General features: G+C 38.0%; 1 protein-coding gene across 3 annotated transcripts in view; it reads right to left on the reverse strand.

Moving 5' to 3' along the window:
* Positions 1-20585, reverse strand: part of LOC131045237 (uncharacterized) — a 70769-nt gene that overhangs the window by 14273 nt on the left and 35911 nt on the right. For 2 of the 3 annotated variants that reach the window (XM_057978786.2, XM_057978788.2), the window contains 5 exons: positions 8191-8264; positions 7719-7797; positions 7228-7610; positions 6931-7064; positions 6345-6749 (listed from right to left, as the gene is read on the reverse strand). In XM_057978786.2, coding sequence (XP_057834769.2) covers positions 6345-6749; positions 6931-7064; positions 7228-7610; positions 7719-7797; positions 8191-8264 — 1075 coding nt within the window. The remainder of the gene's footprint in view (positions 1-6344; positions 6750-6930; positions 7065-7227; positions 7611-7718; positions 7798-8190; positions 8265-20585) is intronic. The other variant, XM_057978787.2, reaches the window with a different exon arrangement.

Here is a 20585-nt window from a genome sequence, read left to right on the forward strand (position 1 = left end):
GACACATACACAAGAACACCAAGATACCCTGGGAAAACCTCCCTCTTGGAGGTGAAAAACCCAGCAAGAATCCTTAAACTTTACTCAACTGTAAATAGCAAGTAGTTTTACAAGTTCAATTCAATTCTTGAAGCATACATGAAACAGAACTTCAATCTAGGGTACAAACATAAGACTTATCTGCAATTCGTTGTCTAGCAGATGAAGATTATCTTGCTAACAATGTAGAATATTTTCTTCTCCAGATTCACAAAGGTGAAGTGCAGATCACTGCCTGTGAAGTGGAGTCCCAGTCTCTAAGGAGTGTCCGCTGCCCTTAGATAGCATTCGCTGCCTTAGATAAGTATTCGCTGCATTCACTGCTTCAGATAAGCATTCACTGCCCTAGAGTGCAGCTCCAGATTTGTTGATCACGGATGCTGATCAATGAAGGAAATTGCAGATCACATACAATAGAAGTTCGCTAACCTTGCAGAGGTAATTCGCTAAGTGTGAATGTGTTATATTGATGCTTGCATTGCCTTGAATATATATGAGCTTTTACATCTTATTTGACTTAGGTCGGCCTTTACAGTAAATTTATAAAGCATCTAAAGTTGACGCCCAAAATAGGGTCTGACCCATAATAATTACAAGTTACATATTATAGGGTCAGCCCTATCACATCACCAAGTTACATTCATTTTACATATTATAAATTATATCACCCATTTAGGGCCCAGCATGAATTACAAGTTACAATGCCCATTTAGGGCCAAACCCAATTACAAGTTACACAAGTTGAGTGCCCAAATAAGGCCTGCCCTTAAAATTCACAAGCTAAATAATAAAATCACATAAGTAGGGCCATTAAACATTTACCAAGCTAGGTCGGCCCAATCAAGGGATACAACCTAGCTACATTTCAACAATATTTTGAAGACAATATAAGTACAATGTTAAAGTAAATTGTACATCTAAACCACCAATAAAGAAAAATAAGTACTCTGTAAAAGTAATTCATAACATCCATCTTGTGACGTTTTCACACATCGCCCCATTGCAAATGGGGACCCCCTACTTTTTAGGTCCTCTTGGTCTTTTGGTTTTGGTTCTTTGTGTCTTTTCGCAACAATCCATTTGGTCCACTTGATTTGCAAGTGTGTTGATGAAATTTGATCAAGTCTGCAAATTGTTTGAGTGAATTTGGCTAGGTCTTGAACCTGTTTTGTCTATTTTAGGGTTTTGCACTTCAGACTTAGATTTGACTTTGAGGTCTTTTCCTTAAGGTTTTGAAAAATCTGAATGTTGCAATGAAGTTAGAGTCCTTCAAGGAAGCTACCATTGAAATTTGAGCGAATTTCGAGGACTTACTATTTTTTAGTAAGTTTCACTACATCCCGGATTGGGCCTAATTTTGCCAAAAACCGAACTTACTATTTTTAGAAGTTTCTATTTTTAGTGAGTTTCTATCTTTAGTGTCACCATGTCTTGGTTTGCCCAAATATGATGTTTTGAAGTACTTACTATTTCTAGTAAGTCTATTTTAGGTAGATCCATCACAAGCAGTGGTCTCGACACTGAAGGCAGAGCAATCCTGAAAATCCATGTCTAAATTCGGAAAGTTGAAAAAGCAGGGATTTGGTAAGAGAAAAATGGTTAAGTACAAAGTTCTTTCCTGAAGTGGAAAAGCATGAAAATCTTCTAAGGCAAGAGAACTCCACTTCAATTCAATAATGGCTTCCAAATTTGGAAAGATAAAAAAGCTATCCCAAGTTAGGAAAGAATGTCTAAATTCCAACAAATTCCCTCGCCATGGCTGAAGTAAGTTCCAAAAGATGAATGGGGGCCAAAGTGATGAAGTGGAGGAAAAGTTATAAATTTCGCAATTCCTCTACATGAAATTTCCGCCCAAACTAGAGAATGGGCACCAAAATGGGGTTCAGAAGGAATTTCCTCCCAAACAAGAAAATCCTCCTCTTATGCAAAATTCTGCCCAAGTCTAGTGAAGGGCGCCAAATAAGGGTAGGGAAGGAAAATTTCAAGGCAAAAATCTTGCACCTGGTCAAAATTCCACCCAAGCAAGGGTCAGGACGCTGAATCAAGCTGAAGGAGGAATTTCCAAACTCAAGGCAAAATCCTTCACTACATGAAAAGTCTGCCCAAATCCAGGTCAAGGCGCCAAAAGGGGGTCATGGAGGAATTTCTTCCAAATGCAAAATTCCTCCTCCATAGCCAAATTCCCCCCAAGGACAAGATAGGGGGCCAAATCCAAGGCAAGGTGGAATTTCTTCCTAAAACAGTTTTTCCTTCATCATTGAGAAATAGCGCCCAAATCTGAAGGAGAGCACCAAAATGATGAGCAAGAGGAATTTCCAAGTTGAGAGAAAAAGCCTCTATCAAGGTGGAATGGTGCTCTAGGATGAAAATGGGTGCTAGAAAGGGGTATTGAAGGAATTCTCCTCCACATCCAAGTTTCCTCCTCCATAAGGAACGTCCGCCCAAATATGAGGATGGGCACCAAACAGAGGGTCGGGAGGAATTTCCTCCTAGAACAAAATTCCTGCACATCCAAGGAAATGCGTGCATGGAAGGAGATAAAGTGCTAGAAGTTGGTGAAAGAGGAAATTCCAAAATTGTCCAAATTCCTCCTCCAAGATGAAATTTGCCCCTGGCAAGGATAGAATGCCCAAAGACAAAATTGAAGTGAAATTCATGGCCAAGGAGGAAAAATCCAAAATTTCAAAAATTCCTCCTCTTTAATTGAAATGTGTTCAAAGACAAAATTAGGATGGGGAAAGCTTTGTATGGGGGAACCTTCGTGATTTTCCAAATATGCCTAAGGAAGATGAAAAATTGTAAAACTTGTCTAAGGCATGAAGAAATTCCTTCCTCAAGGAACAAATTTCCAAAATTTCTTTTCCAACTCAAAATGTGCCCAAGGTTGGAAGGAGGGCGTGAAAATCAAAATTCAAAAAAAATAACCCTCAAGGTGGAATTGCATGCAAGATGAAGAATTTCAAGGCACGAAAAAAATTGGCTGTGTGAGAATTTTCTCTCTCCAAGACTCAGGATAAGACAAAATCCCTTGAACATGGAAAATGGTCAGTGATCAGGAAAATCTCCCTACAGGATTAAGTATGAACTAGAACACAAAAAAATTTCTTCAGGACAAAAAATCTCTCTACAAAGATTCTCTCCTAGAATTCTAGACGTACAGGAATCCTTCAGAAGTGGAAAAGATTGTTAAAATTCTTCCAAGATAGGAAAATCTTCCAAAATGTCTTTTGTGAGCACAAAATGGAAAGATTCTTGCAAAGGATGAGTTCGCGACATGCAAAGAGAATATTCCGTATTAATGAAGCACGACAGGGAAAATTATAAAAGTTCCTAAGACGATAGGGTCCATTTGCATGGCGAAAATCTATTGAGTGATGGTGGCATGATGGTGCATTTATTGCTAGTGGACATCTTGACCGAGTAGTGGCATACTTAATGCATGGCGGCTACCATATTCCAAGAAATGATGGCTCATTTATTGCATGTTGGGCAATTTTGGATGTAGTGGTGGATTTAATGCATTATAGGTGCCATTTTGAGCAAAGGATAATTAATGTAAAGTGGGTGAGATCCCTCATTTATGACTCCCCACTACTTGGCGTCATGTATTTGGGAATTTATTAGTTAAACCCTAATATTTGATGATCAATGGGTCACCAAGATGGAAGCAAAGTACAAAGAGCAATTTGGGTTGGGGCTAGACCCTTTAATAAAGATTCAAAAGGAGCTAGTGGTTGAAATACTACATGTTTCCAAGTTTCCATTTGAGTCTGATTTTCGCCACAGTATGCCTACTGAGGATTGGAATTCTAAGTTGCATGATGCAGATGCAAGTGGGATGATACATCACCAACTTCGACCTCCTGATGAAGCAGTGGGTGACACACAAGAATTCTCGCCTATGCACAAGGACCACCAAGTTGTCTCTTTCCTTGTTCCTGAGCTTGAAAGGTATGAATTTGATGATGGAAATTTAGGAAGAACAACTTGTTTATGGATTAATCATGGTCCCGATGAGTTGCCACAATTGCTAATCTTTCCTGAAGTTTTGCTTGAATTTGAGATTTGTATTGTGAAAGATTTCTTCTTCGAGTTTAAAGATGAATTTGCAAGGCTTCAAACCATGACTAATGCCATGTTGCTCCTACACATCCTGAGATCATGTTAGGAGTTGTATATATTTAGGTCTTGTGAGTTTTGTTCGTTCAAAAAAAAAATTCCTGTTTAGATTAGGATTTCCCTTTGTTTGCTTTGGCTTGTTTTGCTTTTTGGTTTTCTTTCCCATTTGTTTTTTTTTGTTTCTCCCCTTTCCCATTTTGGTGTTGGTTTATGGTCTTTGGTTTTTGGTTTTCAGCCTTTGGTGTTGGTTTCCCTTGAGATTGTCCGCTCAAGTGGCTTTGCTTGGGTTTTGGGTTTTGGAGTGGCCTAAATGTTTGGAGTCCATGTTTGCAAGTAGAGTGATGATGTTTTCCTTTACTCAAGTCTGGTTGTATTCCACTAATGTTGTATCTTGACACAAGAATTTTGACATTGTCATACTTCACGCGCCTAATCAATTCCTCTGAGTCATTTAGAATTCTTGGGAGAAGTTATGGCTAGTGAAAACCTTACATCTTGCTTCCACACCACTGAAATATCCAAACCCTTAGTAAGCTTCATTGCTTACAAGCCAAAGGAATTGATGGAAACGGAAAATGCAATATCAAAAGAAAAGAAAAGATGAAAAAACTGAAAAGAAACATCAAAGCATTAGCTTTAGAAATATGCGGATAACTCCACTAGGGCTATAGATGACCGGCTTGCAGTGGAGCAATATTCCCGAGAATTTCAAAGACAACCTCATGGAGCTATGGACGCTTGACTGGCAGCAAGGCAATGTCCAGGATGCTTTTGAAGTATAGATACCTTTAGCTTGCCATAGCCAATTCTAGGGATTTTCATGGTCTTATGAGCCAAAATGAATTCAATTGCACACACTTGGGTAATTTGAGATTGAGTGACTTGATCCAATCTGAGATTCTACTTCCTTTTCAAGAATATTCTAGTCATTTGGTAGATTGGATGGAATTTTCCAATGATTTCGAGTATGGATTGGGTTTTTTATCTTTGAAATGTTCAAGAACATTTATTCAAGTTGGGGTTAGATGCTGTGACGTTTTCACACATCGCTTCATCGCAAATGGGGACCCCCTACTTTTTAGGTCTTCTTGATCTTTTGGTTTTAGTTCTTTGGGTCTTTCACAACAATCTCTTCAGTCCTGTTGTGTATATCGCACACACACCCCTGCTTCACAGGGGAACCCCGTTTTTGTGTGTAGTCTGCCTGCGTAAGGGAGGAATCCAGAAACAAGCCCAATGGAATCAAAGATCAGAGCAAGAAGTTTGGACTTCTTGGTGGAAAAGGAGAGAGGGCTCTGTAGTTTAGAATCGAACTTTATTTTTTTATGGCCTTTCAATCCCCACCCCAGCTGAAGCCGATTGTAATTTTAGTGCTTAGTGTTCAAGGTTGAAACCAAGACAATGTTCAGGCCTTCTAAACCTGAGAAGAATCCAAGGTAAGGCCAAACAGGTATGAAATTCAGGTTTCCAAGAGAAAACGTAAAGAACATGATAAACTTCCTTTATATTTGTTTTAGGTTTCCTTTTTGTTTTTTATTTTTATTATTTTGTGTTTTCTAAAATTTAGCATATTTTCAATATTGTTTTGATTTTTAGTATGCTAAAATTTAATATTTTAAAATATTTCATTTAGATTATTAATTATTAATCTATTAAATTGAATATATTTAGTATTTACAATATTTAAATTAATTTTTTTAAGTATTTATATTTTAATTTTGCCGTCATTGAACATGAACACAAACTTGAACTTTGTGCCATATGATGTACTATAGCTATGTTTCAAGTGGCATGAATTCTTACATTAAATCATCATTATACCACTGTAGTATATGCTTCTCTTCAAACAACTGTATAATAAAATACAAAATTTGGCAATGCATAAGTTTCTTGTTTTATAATCGATTACTCAGAAATCAACTAAACGATATCCAAAAACACAAGCCATGAAGAACCAAAGATTCTCATATTCTGATAACGCATACAGATTTAAATGTTTTGTTAAAACCATAGATATTGGATGAAGACTGCCCCATTCACAATCAATCTTGGATTTTGGAAGAGGGAAATATAGCACAGTGGAGCATAGAATATATGATGAAAAATGGACTTACCCTACCTAATCTATATCATTCTAGTCTGAAAAATGGATTATGAGATATCGAGATGATTGGTGCAAAGAATACCTTGCATTTTATCTTCAGGTGTGTGAGTGACCTAGAAGTATTACCAATGCTGAATCCTCTTTCGCTAATATTTTCCACTTCTTTAAAGTCAATCTGTGAATCAATTGTTTTTTGAGACTTGGACGCCAATGGGCTGCAAGTTTGCAGTGTCCCTTGTTGAATGGATGCATTGCATGGATTGTAAGCATCATATGCAATGATACGAGATTCACTTCTTTGCTTTCTTAAAACCTTAAGTGCTGGAGAGATATTGGATTGCAGAATTGGAGATGATGACAATTTGTGACATTTTGTCTTTTTCTCTTGTGACTGCTCTATTTTTCTATCCATATTTGCTAGAAATTTTTTATCACGATCAGGTGTATGAATCCCTGGTATTGCTCTCACAACATCCTTCTGGGGCACCTGCAGTTTATATGTATCTTTTAGTCCATCTGCACAAGAGGATGTACCAAGAGAAGTATTGTTCAAATCAAGCTGAGATGTCTGTGAAAAATGCAGTGAGTCTTGGAAAGTGATCTCTCATGCCAGATTCTTTCACACAAAGTAACTCAAGTCAAGATCTTGTAATGTTTCTTGCACTCACATTAATTTCTTCTTTCTGGTCTAGAGAACAGGTTGAAGTTCTATTTAGTTTCTCAGAGAAATTTTCAAGATCCTTAGACATAATCGGCATGTCTTTAGCTTCAAACTCATATGAGAAGGAGATGTCTGCATCATCTACAGGTAACAGAATAAATATGTTATATAATATATTCCAATACACATCAAAAGAGCATTTGTAGCCTGTCAGACACATGAACATTGAGGAATCTGGTTTGGGCATTGGTATCAGATATACAATGAGGAATTTAGAAAGATAAAAAATAAAACCTAAACATACCTTTTCTTTTAGTCTCCTTTGTAATTGAATGGCTTCCAGATAACACCATGTGCACATCCGCATAATTGAGCTGAACATTATGGCTGTCAACAGATGATGTAACTTGACAATTTAGTTTAGTGCTATCCAGTTGAGAATCCTTTTCTAAGCATAATTCTCGAGAACACATGTCAAACAGCACTGATTCCTGTGACAGCATTCCTTTATTGATTTCTGGCAGCTCACACTCTATCTCTGATTCCAAGGTCATATCATGGATTGTTTTCTCAACAACATGGCTCACATAACTAAGCTCATCTTCCTCCAGGATTTCACTTTCCAAGGATAAGAAATTTCCATCCATAGAAAAATACTTAGCATTGAACACACTCTCAGTCATTTCCCTGGAAACCAAAGGTCAAATATAGCCAGATGCACATGAGAAAGATCAATACCCAGTATATCAAACACTCGCATAAAATTTTACTTGTCACTTCTCTGTTGTAGTATACCTCTGTCTAGACTCTATACATTCTTCATTCAAATGCAGTTCAGATAATTTTTGTTTCCTGGTATCTTGCAATAGCACTTCTGCAATGATAAACAATATACAGAAAGACAATTGTCAAAATTGCTGGCAAAGGAAATAAATACAATTCATAGATAAAGTAGTAAGCCTGTGATTACCCTGGAGTAAAGAGCATTTTGTCTTATCCGTAAACTCTACAATACTAATACAAATTAAGTGAAAGAAGCAAATTGGATCAGCTTTTCAGTGCCTACAAACTGTGCCAAATTGGCACTATAATTTTTTCCCAACAACAAAACCTTATCATAAATCTTTTCAAATTAAAAAACTTTCTCTTAACCCCTTAGACCTTTAAAAACTTAAAAATGGACAACGTTCAAATCTCTGTGAACAACACAACTGGAATTGGGTACTTTCAAATGCAAAACTTATCAATAAATAAAGGGGAGACTTACTTTTATTATCACTAGCTGCCTGAATGCCATTGCAATATTTATGTGCAACATGGTTCATGGTTGAACCAACCAAACTGCAATGAGAAGGAATAAAGTGTTAAAAAGCATTTCATCATCGTACTAATAATTATATTAAGTATATTTTAGGCCTTTCCTTGGTTATATTGTATCCACTTCATGAGTGTTGACGAGTTCCAGTTTCTTGCATCAGATATTGACAGTTGCATTGTTCTAGTTAGGTTTTGAAGGAATTCTCGCTATTTTTATAAAAATTGAGCTAGGTTCAAGTGCACTCAAGCCCTTTGTAGCTTGATGAGGGAAGTCAGAGATTCAATTTACATTCCAACAAACTCCAAACCTGTGAAGGGAGGGTGGCTCAATTTACTGAAGCAGCAAGTTTGATCAGAGGTCCTAGGTTCAAGAACTAGCTGGTACATGTCTCACCTTGTAAAGTGCTGTACATAAATTCTTTTGACAGTCAAACTGTGTTACACAAAACGATTAGCATCAAGTTTAAATCCACATGGAGTGTTTATGAGTCCTATGAAACATGATTGATGAATTGAAGAAAAAGAACCTCCAAAGATGTTCATTAAGTTGTTTATTCTTTACGTTTCTCTAATCCAATTCCACATTACCATGCATTAATTCCATGAATTATCTGGTTAGTTAGATTTGGATGGAACTTACATAGCTTAAAGATTATAGCACAAGATATATCAAATTTGTGTTACAAGGGTAATGGTGCAAAAAATCTGTGGCAATCCTAGAGGGATAGCCAAAATAAGATTTTGGATAATTTAGTCAAATTTAGGAAGGCATTTGAAAAAAGTATTTAATTGCTAAGGGACGACATAGATTTTTCATTTTTGCAGATTTCTACAATACCAAGCAAGAAAATGACAACTCCGTAAACATTTTAAAGAGTTTATTCTAAGTGAGAAAACCCTCCAATAGATGAACTCAAGAAAAGGTAGTTTATCAAAGGTCCACCAAAGTATTGATCAAGATTAAGATGGTTAAATATGATGTTCAGTGATGCCTACAACTAAAGCTCTAAAGGTAGTGTTGACGGGTGTTTTATGACCACACCAACACAGAATAAAGTTAACAATGGTCACTCTATCCTCTCTTGATCAAAGTCCCATGTATGCTAAGATTGCAGGAAGATCATACAATAATTCCAAGGTTCCAACTGCATACTTGTGACTTTATGATGGATATAGGCTCGTTTGGTTTGATGTTGCTGGTAATCCAAGGGAACTGGCATACAGTGAAGAAGATTTAAACAAGTTTGAAACTTAAGGAGACTATACAAATGATTTATCAATGGGTAGCTATTTTTTGGAACTTTCAATGAAATGTGCGGAAAGTAAAATAGGAAAGGGTCGAGAAAGATTCTAATCTAAATCTAGGAATTTAATAGACAGCAAGGCTTAGGCGAAATTGGCCACACTTTGCTTCGCCACTTTCAGACAACTACACAAAGGGGGTGCAACCTTCAAAGATTGTTCTTGTAAGATTTCGAATCATCTATGAACACCATCAGCGAGAACAATACTCATTTGATAATCCAAGTTAAGAACACACAAATAAAAGCTCAATCCAACCTTACACTGCGGATAGAAATCATTTATCTGCAAAAGGTATGAGCAAGTGATTTCACCATAAAGCAATGCAATCTATTCCATTCATCTAAGTAGTTGAAGCAAATCTAATCAAAGTGGGGAAGATGAAACCATCCAAGTTTTAAAATAACAAGAGTGAACACCAAAAGCCAAAATATCACTCTTATTATCTCAGAAACTTATAGCAATAGTCTCATACAATTCTCCCCCTTACAAATCAAGGGGTGAACCCCTTTTATAGGCCTCCAAAATGAAATGGACGTCCTGGATTACACTCAAATCAATGGCTAAGATTCACCATGAAAAACCCTAATTAGGGTTTGACCAAAGATTCCCAAATATGACACCAAGTAGTGGGACAACCATTAATGAGGAATCTCACCCACTACCTATTAATTACCCTTTTGATCTAAAAAGGGCATCCATGATGCATTAAATGCTATTACATCTCAAATCATCCAATATACATTAATGACCCCCTAACTTCTTAATATGGCAGTCGTCATGCATTGAATGAGCCACCACTTGGTCAAAACGTTCACCAGCAATAAATGACCCATCATGTTGTTGTGCAATCAATAGATTCTTGTCCAAAATTGGATGACCATTATCTCTTTCATTAATGGTGAATACGACGAATCTAGTCACGATGGCTTCCATCTCTCCTATGGAGACACTTGGCACAGACTACGATTTGAATTCCAACATTGAAGTGTCCTTTTCACACTTGGAGAAAAATTCCTCCCATCTTGATACAACAACCTGAGCCTTGCACATTCTGAGGGAGAACAAGGAAACATTTTCCAAATGTTCCTTTGAGAAGGATTCCACGAAGAAGAATTCATGCAAGTTGTCCTTTAGGTAGTCCACTGTCAACTCCTCATCAGTCAACCTTCTTGCAAACAATGCCTCCACTGCATTGAGGATATCTTTTTGTTGAACTTCCTTTCTCTTCTTTGCCTGTGAATTCCTAGAAATGCTTTCTCCTTCCTACGTTCTACTCTTTCTTGCGGAATTTCCTATTCCATGGCTTGGGCTCCTAATGACTCTTATGTTGCCTCATCGTGGGATTCCGAATCTCCCATCAGATTGTAGGTCAAGTGGGTATTCTTTGCCTTCAATTTTGTTGTGTTGTTCAACCCAGTGCCTAGTGAACTTTCGAACTGGCCTACTTAGGACATCTAAATCATCAACTTCTGGTTTTGACCAGTTTAGCATCTAAACAGACCTATCCTTCTCCTTTTCATACTTGTTGGCATGATTGGCATAACTAATGTTGATGAAGAATGATGACTGAACCGGTAAAGGACTGTTTGTGATGACATTGTGATGAAGAGATTGAGATTGCATGATTGGATGACTTTGATCAATTACTTGTGTTGTCATTGATAGCAACTGATGTTTACTATGTTGTATTTTGTCATCTTGGTCTTTTTTGGTCTACCGGAAAGAGCTTACCGGTAAAGAAATAGAAAACTGGGAATTAGGACCTTAACCGGTAAATGAGGAAATGTTTTGTTTAGATCTGGCAATTGGTGATGATTAAAGTGTTGTGGTTTGGAATGTGAGTTTGTATCGTTGTAATATGTATATGACCGGAACCGCATCATGTTTGGGTTACCGGAAGTCATGTTTATGATTCTTGTTGTATTTTTGCTAGGGTTTAAGAAGGATTTAAGAATTTTCTTAACCGGTAATGATTTTTGGTTTGGCGGTGATCTACATCAAGTTCAATGTTGGTGATGACGTGGCTGGAACCACATGAAGTGTTTGAATGATGTTTTGGCGCAATCAAAGAGCGAATTTCTTGGGAATGTGCAAAGTGCTTAGCGGAATGAGCTGAGGATTTGAAAGAGTATTAGATCGAGGTGTGGTGATCATTCAACGGTTGTAATTGATTGTAATGATCCATATGATGATCTATAATGAGTTGTAAAGATCTGTGATGATCTATGCTATAAGTCTTAGGGTTTTGTGACTAACTAAGTTGTAAAGGTTATTTAGTTCGGTACTGTTGATGTTTGTTGTGTCAGTGGTTTTGAGAAGAGTGTGAAGCCGAACCAGACTGTGAGAGATCTGCTAGAGTGTAGCAGATTTGGAGCAGAATTGGATCTGATCAAGCAAGCAGTTAAGTGCTATACCCAGATCATTCACTGTTGTTCCCTAATAGTTGCAACAATCAAAATCCCTTAACCGGGTAGCTCAACATCTGAGTGTTAAATCCTCTAGCGAGGTTGATCCTAACAGGTCAAAGCTCCTAACAAGGCTCATTATCTAAATCCTTTAACCGGGTGACTCCTAACAGGGTTTGCTCCTAATAGGGCATCTTTGTAAGCTCCTAACCGGGCTAGGCTCCTAACAGGGCACATTCCGAAAGAGTGCACAATTTTTGTGGGTACCAATTCCCACTGTGGTTTTTCCCTATTTGGGTTTCCACGTGAAAAAGATGGTGTTCATATGGTGATTGTTTTTATGTGTTGTTATGTTTTATTTTCAGTTAATGCATGGTTAGTGAACACTTAATGTGCAGACTTGATAAATTAGATTAGCAGATGATTATCAACAGATACCGGTATTGGTAAATGGTTTTGTTGTTGGTTATTGTTTGATTTGGTGAAAGTTTTATAAGGTTGAGTTAGATTTGAATTTGTTGTTAATACTAATTCACCCCCCCCCCTCCTCTCAGTATTAACCGAATCCTCTAAGATTAACAATACTCCGACTAAACAATATTTTCATCTTCTTCAACTTGATCTAGCACTCGTATAACCTCACATATTCTTATGAACTTGAGTTGGCAACCTAGAAAACATCTTCCTTCTGACTTCAAAGTCATCTTTGGTGTTGGCCCAATAATCCTCCAACTGAAATTTATGCTTATGCCTTACACCAACAACCATCCTGATTTTATCATATGGATCAAAGAATGTCCTTCCGATATGAGATGCAAGGTGATAGAATAATAATTCATCCACTAACTTTTTCGCTGCTGCTAATGACGAATACATTTCCTCAGTCTCCCATGACAATTGGGAATTCAAGCCCTACATTCTTCTTTTTTTTTTTGAATTTTATCATACGCAGTCAACTGTCCAGTGACCTCCAATAACACCATCTTGTCCGTTGGATATCTTGGCAGTTTGAATGGTTGGGCAGAGAATCATTGGACCTGGATATAAGTGAATTCCGAAAATTGGATGCACCAGGCTCCATACTTCTTTACTAACCTTCTTGCTTCCTGTGACAATCTTGTGTGAAGTTCCCCTTGCAACGATCTGATGATATACATAGTGAGGGTGTCACTTGTTTCCTTGAAAGTAGTATTATACAAGTGCAATTGTGGATAGCACTCATGAACTTTCAACTGTCTTGATCCGCATCCCATGGGTCCTTTTCCTGGCAATCCATTGAACTTGCCCATTCTTGCCAGCAGATAAACAACATACGATCTCATATAAAAAGAATAAGATTGCCTTAATTTCTTTAGCTTCTCGTGCAAGTTGTTGTTGATTAGCTTTGCCCAATCTATCACCCTTTCGCCAATGAAGTAAAACATCCAAAATTCAAACATGAAGGCATGCGGACATCCCATGACTTTGCTCATCATTAGCACAAGATCGGCATATTCCTATTTGAAATCCATGTTGGTGATCTACCTGGGTAACTTTGAAATATGAGGCTTTGGCTTCTACATCCAAACCTTAAAGATTATTCCAGCACATCTCTCAAAGCCAGCATCATAAATCAACGTTGCTATTTCCTTGCTCTTGCTATTTTCTTGCTCTTGTATGTCATGGACTCGTATGCCGAAATTCCAAAAGTCTCCCCAATTGCTTCAAGTGTGAGGTTGGCCAGGAGCTTGTCAAAATCGCCCTTCTTACAACATTGTAATACTTTGCACATTCCATAATCAGCTCTAGGCACTAGATGGCAAAAGGGAAGCCGGCAACTGCAACAATCCCACTTTTGACAATCTTTGTGCCAATGGTTGACGGTGCATGCCCAGCTGTTCCATATACTCTTTTTATGAATTCTCCCAGCCTGAAAGTTCCCAGATTAGTGTCGTTGACTTTTCTCCACTTTGAAATGATCCTTGACGCTGGGAGAAATACTCTTTGCTCGTTTTTTATTTGTGCCAGCCAGGAGGTATTTGTTGCCTTGCTGGATTTCGCCATTCCTGCAAAATAAAATAATTAATAGTAAATTTGTGACAAAGGAATTCTATAAATCCACCAAGGAAGAAATTCCATGCTAATAATTCCAAAATTGGAATAAATAAAAAACCTCAAAAACGAGAACTTCTGGAAAATAATAGAAACTTCAAGTTGGCTTTCTTCACTTCTCTATAGCTTCTAATTTCTCTAAAAATCATTGTGAAGAATGAACTCCAAATCGTTGTTTAAATAGAAGTAATCCACTAAGTTGCTAAGTTGGCGAGGGGATAAAATTAGCAGTTGCACTAATTCTCTTCAATCATGCGTCATGTTTCCTTGGACAACTCGCCATGCAAGTGGACCCCGCCATCATCTTGAGTTCAAAAAATGGAAACTCCTATAACATGTCATAAATACAAAATATTCTCTTTGCATGTCGCCAACTCATCTCTTACAAAAATCTTTCCATTCTGGGCGTACAAGAGATATCTTTGAAGATTTTCCTGCCTAGTGAGAATTTTAACAATCTTTTCCACTTCTAAAGGAATCCTGAACGTCTAGAAACCTTGGAGAGAGAAAATAATTTCTAGAGAGATTTTGTCCTAAAGGAAATTTTCCTGATGTTCATGTATACCTTGTCTTGAAGGGAGATTTTTCTGATCACTGATCGTTTTTTCCATGTCCAAGGAATTTTGTATTGTCCAAAGTCTTGGAGAGAGAAATCCTCAACACTTGTCAATTTTCTTGTCTCGAAATTCTGTCAACCTGGGCGCAATTCTACCTTGAGGAAGGAATTTTTGCTGAGGAAAAATCCTCCTTAACCATGTTTTGGCGCCCTCCTCATGCCTAGAGCGCATATTTGCCATGGAGGAAGAATTTTGAGGAATTGAAAATATTCCTCCACGTATTGATTTATATGCCTTCTCTTTGACTTTGGGCACAAATCTAAAGTGGAGAAGCAATTGTGTTTGGGGAGGAAGATTCCTCCTTGTCATGCTTTTAGAGCCCATCTACTGACTTGAGTGCATTCTGAGTGGAGGGAAGGAATTTTGAATTTTGAACTTTTCCTCCTAAGCGCCTTTGGGGAGAAGTGGAGGAATTTACCTTTCAAAATTCCTCCCTTACATGGTTTTGGCACCCTACATCTGTCCAGGACCGCATTTAACTAGAGGTGGAGGAATTTGGCTGAAGGAAAAAATTCCTCCTTGGCATGCTATTTGCACTCTACCCCCTAGCTTGGGCACATTTACGTGATGATGGAGGAATTTCCTCCAAGAGGAAATTTCCTCCTTGAGTTGGATTTAGCGCCCAACTACCCTCCTTGAGCACATTTGCTAGGTGGTGGAGGAATTTGGGGATTTTGGAAAATCCTCCATGCCTTGTGAAGTACGCCCACCTCCTAGTCCTGAGTGCCATTTTGGGATTGAAGAGGATTTTTCAGTGAAGGAAAACTTTTCATGCCTTAAGAGTAAATTTTCATGCCTTTGCCATTTCAGGAAACAATTCCAGACTTAGCCAAATTTCTAATCAATTGCCTACTTTTTCAACTTTCCGGATTTAGAACTTTGATTTTCAGGAATGCCTTGTCATCAGTGTCCTACCAACCGCCAAAGATAGACTTGCCAAAAATAGATTTACTAAAAATAGTAAGTTCTTCCAAACATCAAATTAGAGCAAACCGGGGCATAAGGACACTTACTAAAAATAAACACTGCTAAAAATAATAAGTTTGTTTAAACGCAAAATTAGGCTAATACACTAACTTGCTAAAATAGACTTACTAAAAAATAGTAAGTTCTTAGAATTTGATCAAATTTCACTAGTAGCTTCCTTGATGGGTTCTTACTTCATTGCTACATTTAGATTTCTCAAAACCCTAAGCCACTGACCTCAAATCTAAGTATGAAGGGTAAAAACCCTAATATAGACAAAACAAGCTCCAAACTTAGCCAAATTTACTCAAAACACTTGCAGACTTCATCAAAATTTGCCAAAACGCATGGGGGCCTGGGGGGATTGAACCAATTTCTATTAAACGACCCAAAAACCACAACCAAAAGACCAAGTGGACCAAAAATGTAGTGGGTCCTGTTGTGACCTTTTCACACATCACCCCATTGCTAATGGGGAACACCTCTTTTCCTGCTTTCTACGTTGTTAGGTTAGGGTTTTGGCTGCTTAGTGAGCAATTTTGTGTTTCTCATGCCCGAGTCTCGGAGTTTTGATCATGCCAGGTGTCGTTTATGGTTTTTGAAGTTATAGAATCAAGCACATAAATTGAGATTTTAATGATCCTAGTTTTGTCTAAGTGTTGACCCTTTTTGGAGTGTTAACGTTTTTTTTTAAATATCCTCGTTGGTGATTTTAAGTGCTAAGGTGTTTTCAGACCTTTTGGAGTTGTTTTCTCGCTCCTAGAGAATTATTCAAGTTGATTTCACACTTTGTCTCGATAGATTTCCTTGTTTTCGCTCCAATTTCTGACGAATTTGCCTAAGTCCAGTTGAGTTTTGAAGTTTCAGAATGATTTTGAGTGGAAAAATCATCATTTTTTGAAGTAAAATCCATATTTTAAGGGTTTAAAGGTCAAAATTCCATACTAGAGGTGCTTTTCCCCTCATATTCCTGACTACCCATGGTTTTCCCCTCTCAGAATCCAAACTGGACATGGATTTCCCTTGAAATCCATACTTGCCTCATTTTTCCACCACTGTGAATCCATACTAGGGTCGGTTTCCCCTGGAAGCATTAAAATTTGACTAAGTGTAAGGATTTATCCTGACTACCCACGTTTTTCCACTAGGGAGGTATGGATAAGGTTGCGGATGACGTTTGCATTCATTCCACACCTGGGTCAATTTTCCACCAGGTCTTTGTGACAAGTTTCTGAGGATTTTTGTCCGAATATTTATCCAGACTCATCGATTTTCCACTGAGAGTACTTTTCATGATTTTGAGTCCGGATTTTCATCCAGACTGAGGTCGTTTTTCCACCAGAGGTATTTTTGTGCAATGACTTGATTTTAAGTGGAATTTTTCATTCCACACTCAATATCGATATTCCCCTAGCCCATTTTTGTGCACATTTGATAATTTTAAGTTTGGATTTTCATCCAAACTGGGATCGATTTTCCCCTAAGGGTATATTTGACGATTTTTAAAGAGATTTTGTGAGGATTTTTTAATCCTTACTAGGATTGATTTTCCCCATTTCACCCAGTTTTTATTTAAATTGAAATATTTTAATAAATGAGCCTCATTTTTAATTGTTTTTAATAAAAGGCAATGATTATTTAAAAGATGAAAACAATTAATGAATGATTTGCAATAAGCATTTAATGTTTTCAACCTTCTAGAAGCAAGTTAGTTTCACCCAAGCAAGTATAAGAGCAAGTGTTTTATCCCACATTGCTTGTGTGGTGAAAATTGGTGATGAAAGTAAGTTTAAAGGGAGAAGTCCAGCATTATTCTATTATTAAGTTTTGCCAGGTGGATTCCATGCAAGGGTGATTTTCTCCATAGTTGGCGATTTTGGAGCAAGTGTTCAAGTGAAGTGTGTTCGATTGAAGACTTCTATATTTTCCTCCATTTTTTCCAGCTTGGTGATTCACTCCATTGCTGCCATTGAAGCTTATTGACTCCATTGACTTCAGATTTTCGATTTTGGGAGATAGCGATTTTTTCCTAAGTGGCGATTTTCCTCCAAACTTTGGTGATTTTGAGTTTTGGCAATTTTTCCTTGGGTGAAGTCCGCCATTCTACCTGCTGTTATCAGACTGATTTGCTGGCATTGAAGACCCCCCCCCCCCCCCAATGCCACGATTTTTGGTGAAGTTCGCCATTTTTTAAAAATTGCGATTTTGGTGAAGGGCGATTTGTGTTGAGGTTTCAAGCTTTGAACATTTTTCCTTGATATCGCCTGGTTTATCTGCTGTTTTCGAACAATTGTTGGCAGATTGGAGTGTGCATTGATGACATTTTTCAGACTTGTGTGAAGTGGCGCCATAGCTGGAAAATACGATTTTTATTTTGGCAAGTGTTTTGGTGGATTTTGTGGATGTTTGATGCCGCCATTGCTCCCTACTTGCTGCCATTGCTGCAGATCTGAATTTTGACGCCAGTATTGCAGCAGAGGTGACCTCCATTGTTGGCTGTACATTCATTTTTCAGACTTATATTTTATTGCCCAGACAGCTGCAACTACAACGATTTACATTTGGAGAAATTTTGGAGGCATTTTGGGATCATTTTCAGACCATTGGAGGGCTGTCTCAGGTCTACAACTATGTTATTGGGTGCTTGTCCTCAAAAACTTATCTTTTACCAGCCATACCTATGCTCCCAAGATTGATTATTTTCATCATCAAGACTGATTTTTTATCAAGTTTGTGCATATTTTTTAATGATTGCAACATGTTTTGAGAAGTTAATTTATTTAGTTGCAGGTTGCTTCAGGTTTTGTTGCCTCCATTGTTGACTGCGGAAGGTGTCTTCAAACATAAATTTTGTGAAAACACAACCTTTCACACCTTTCCCTCGTCACTTTTAATCCGCTATACTTCTTTGCACTGTGATTTGCACGAAATTTCCAAGTTTAAGGAGGTGTTGATTTCATGAGGGTTTTCATACCCTAGTCTTGTCACATTTTTGCATTTAAATTGTTAAGATCTACCTAGAGTGCAGACTATTTTCCTGACTTCATATTCTAATTAGCCTAAATCATTAGGAAGTGAGGAATTCTATTAAGAATATTATATTTTTCCTAAGTTCTAACTTCAAGCTTCGTACAAGTGCTATGTCGAAGTCCGGATTTAAGGAAAGAATAGAACAGCAGAAGATACTGGAGACTGGATTCTATCCAAAGTCTAAGATGTCATCTAGATGGAAGGAGATTACGGATGCAAACATGCATTTCCTGAGCCTGAATCTGATGCGACAGCGGATGTTTGGAGTCGGAAATCAAATTCCTTCCCCAATGTATGTAAACATTATGAAAAGTGGTATTTTTCAAGCTGCTGGATTTCCACAGTACATACAGTGTAGTGAACTTATCTTGGAGTGTGCACGATGTTATGATCCTCGCGCACGAATGATCAAGACTCCTAAGGGTGTTGTCATTGGCTACATTGTTGAGGATGCGATTGTTGAGGTGTTTGGAATTCCACAAGGAGCAGATACGAAGAATGCAACTAAGGATGAATATGAAGAGTGGTACACGAAGAAGATGGATGCGTGTAAGAGTATAATAAACAAAGAGTGGATGATCAAGCCTAGGCTCCCAAGACACTCGTGTGCACAAACTTCAAAGAGGAATATAGTGACTTAGTATTCCTGCTTAACAGAGTGATCGGGACGCTGCAGGGTGCAATATTCGATGGATGGATGATCTACTTCATCCAGGATTGTCTTAGAGGGGCATTGATAAATTGGTCTAGAATCATAAGTGACAATCTGACTTTCAGTTGAGGCATGTAGAGCGGTCCAAGTCATTCACCATGACTTCCTACTTGGTATACCTACTTGCACGGTTTGTTTCAAACAAAGGATTGATATGCAGAGGTGAAGTCGGGAATGAGCAAGGATAATTCAAGAGTCATGAGCGCTATCCCCAGCTGAACATGTATAGAATTGAAGACTATAAGAGAGTGAATGATGTATTCACAATGTACATCATGCAGATGCTGCAAGGCGGAATCCACAGAAGATTGTCCAAGGAGGCAACAGAGCTAATAGAAAAATATGGATCGTGGTATATTCAGTTTCCCACTTTCACATACCTTAGGATTCATGGGTTTCAATCTGAAGCCTACAGGATTCCTAGGTATCCATCTAGCAGAATGATCTTGTTGGAAGTGGTGAGACAGCTTCTAGAGTTTGATTCCATTCAGAGAGATAAGCATACGACAGGCATGGCATTCCCTATTTCAGTTGTGAAGACGTTGAGGTTTTCCAGTCTCCCTTAGCTGCCAGCACTGCGAGTGAGGAGCTTGCATTCTATCGATTTGCAAACCTTCAAGAAAAGAGCAAGATTTGATCCAGATAAGAAAGATGGGAGGATCAAGGGAGAGAAGTTCATCCACAAGGTAGACATAGAAGATTATTGGGCCAACTTGATGGACGAGCAGGCAATGAAGAGACGTATGTGGTCCAGAATGTCAATGGATTTCATGAGGAAGTGTGGACTTTTCCTCAATCCTGATCAGGTGTTAGATGACAGGGATCATACACATCCACAATATGAGAATGAAATGAAGAAGGCAATCTTATTGCCTAATTGGTCAGAATCAGAAGAGGATTGATTTGAATGTATTGATGAGAGGTCTTGAGTTTCTCCCGTAAATGGGTAGATATTCCGATGAATAAGTTAGTTGGTATGGGTGTTTCCTTCACTTATGAAAAGATCAAGTCGAAAGAGTCTACTTCTGAAGATGATCAGAGGACTATCAGTGATGTCGGGATTTATGCAGATGAAGAGAGTTAAGCTCCCAAGAGAAGGAAAAACACGCCAGGAGTCAAGGCCAGAGGGAAGAAGATTGAGGAAGTGAAGAAGAAGAAACAAAAGACTATCATTCCTTCACCTATCATCCCTTCACCACCTCTCAGTGTCTCATCAATT

Source organism: Cryptomeria japonica, chromosome 10, assembly GCF_030272615.1.
Source record: "Cryptomeria japonica chromosome 10, Sugi_1.0, whole genome shotgun sequence".
NCBI lineage: Eukaryota > Viridiplantae > Streptophyta > Pinopsida > Cupressales > Cupressaceae > Cryptomeria > Cryptomeria japonica.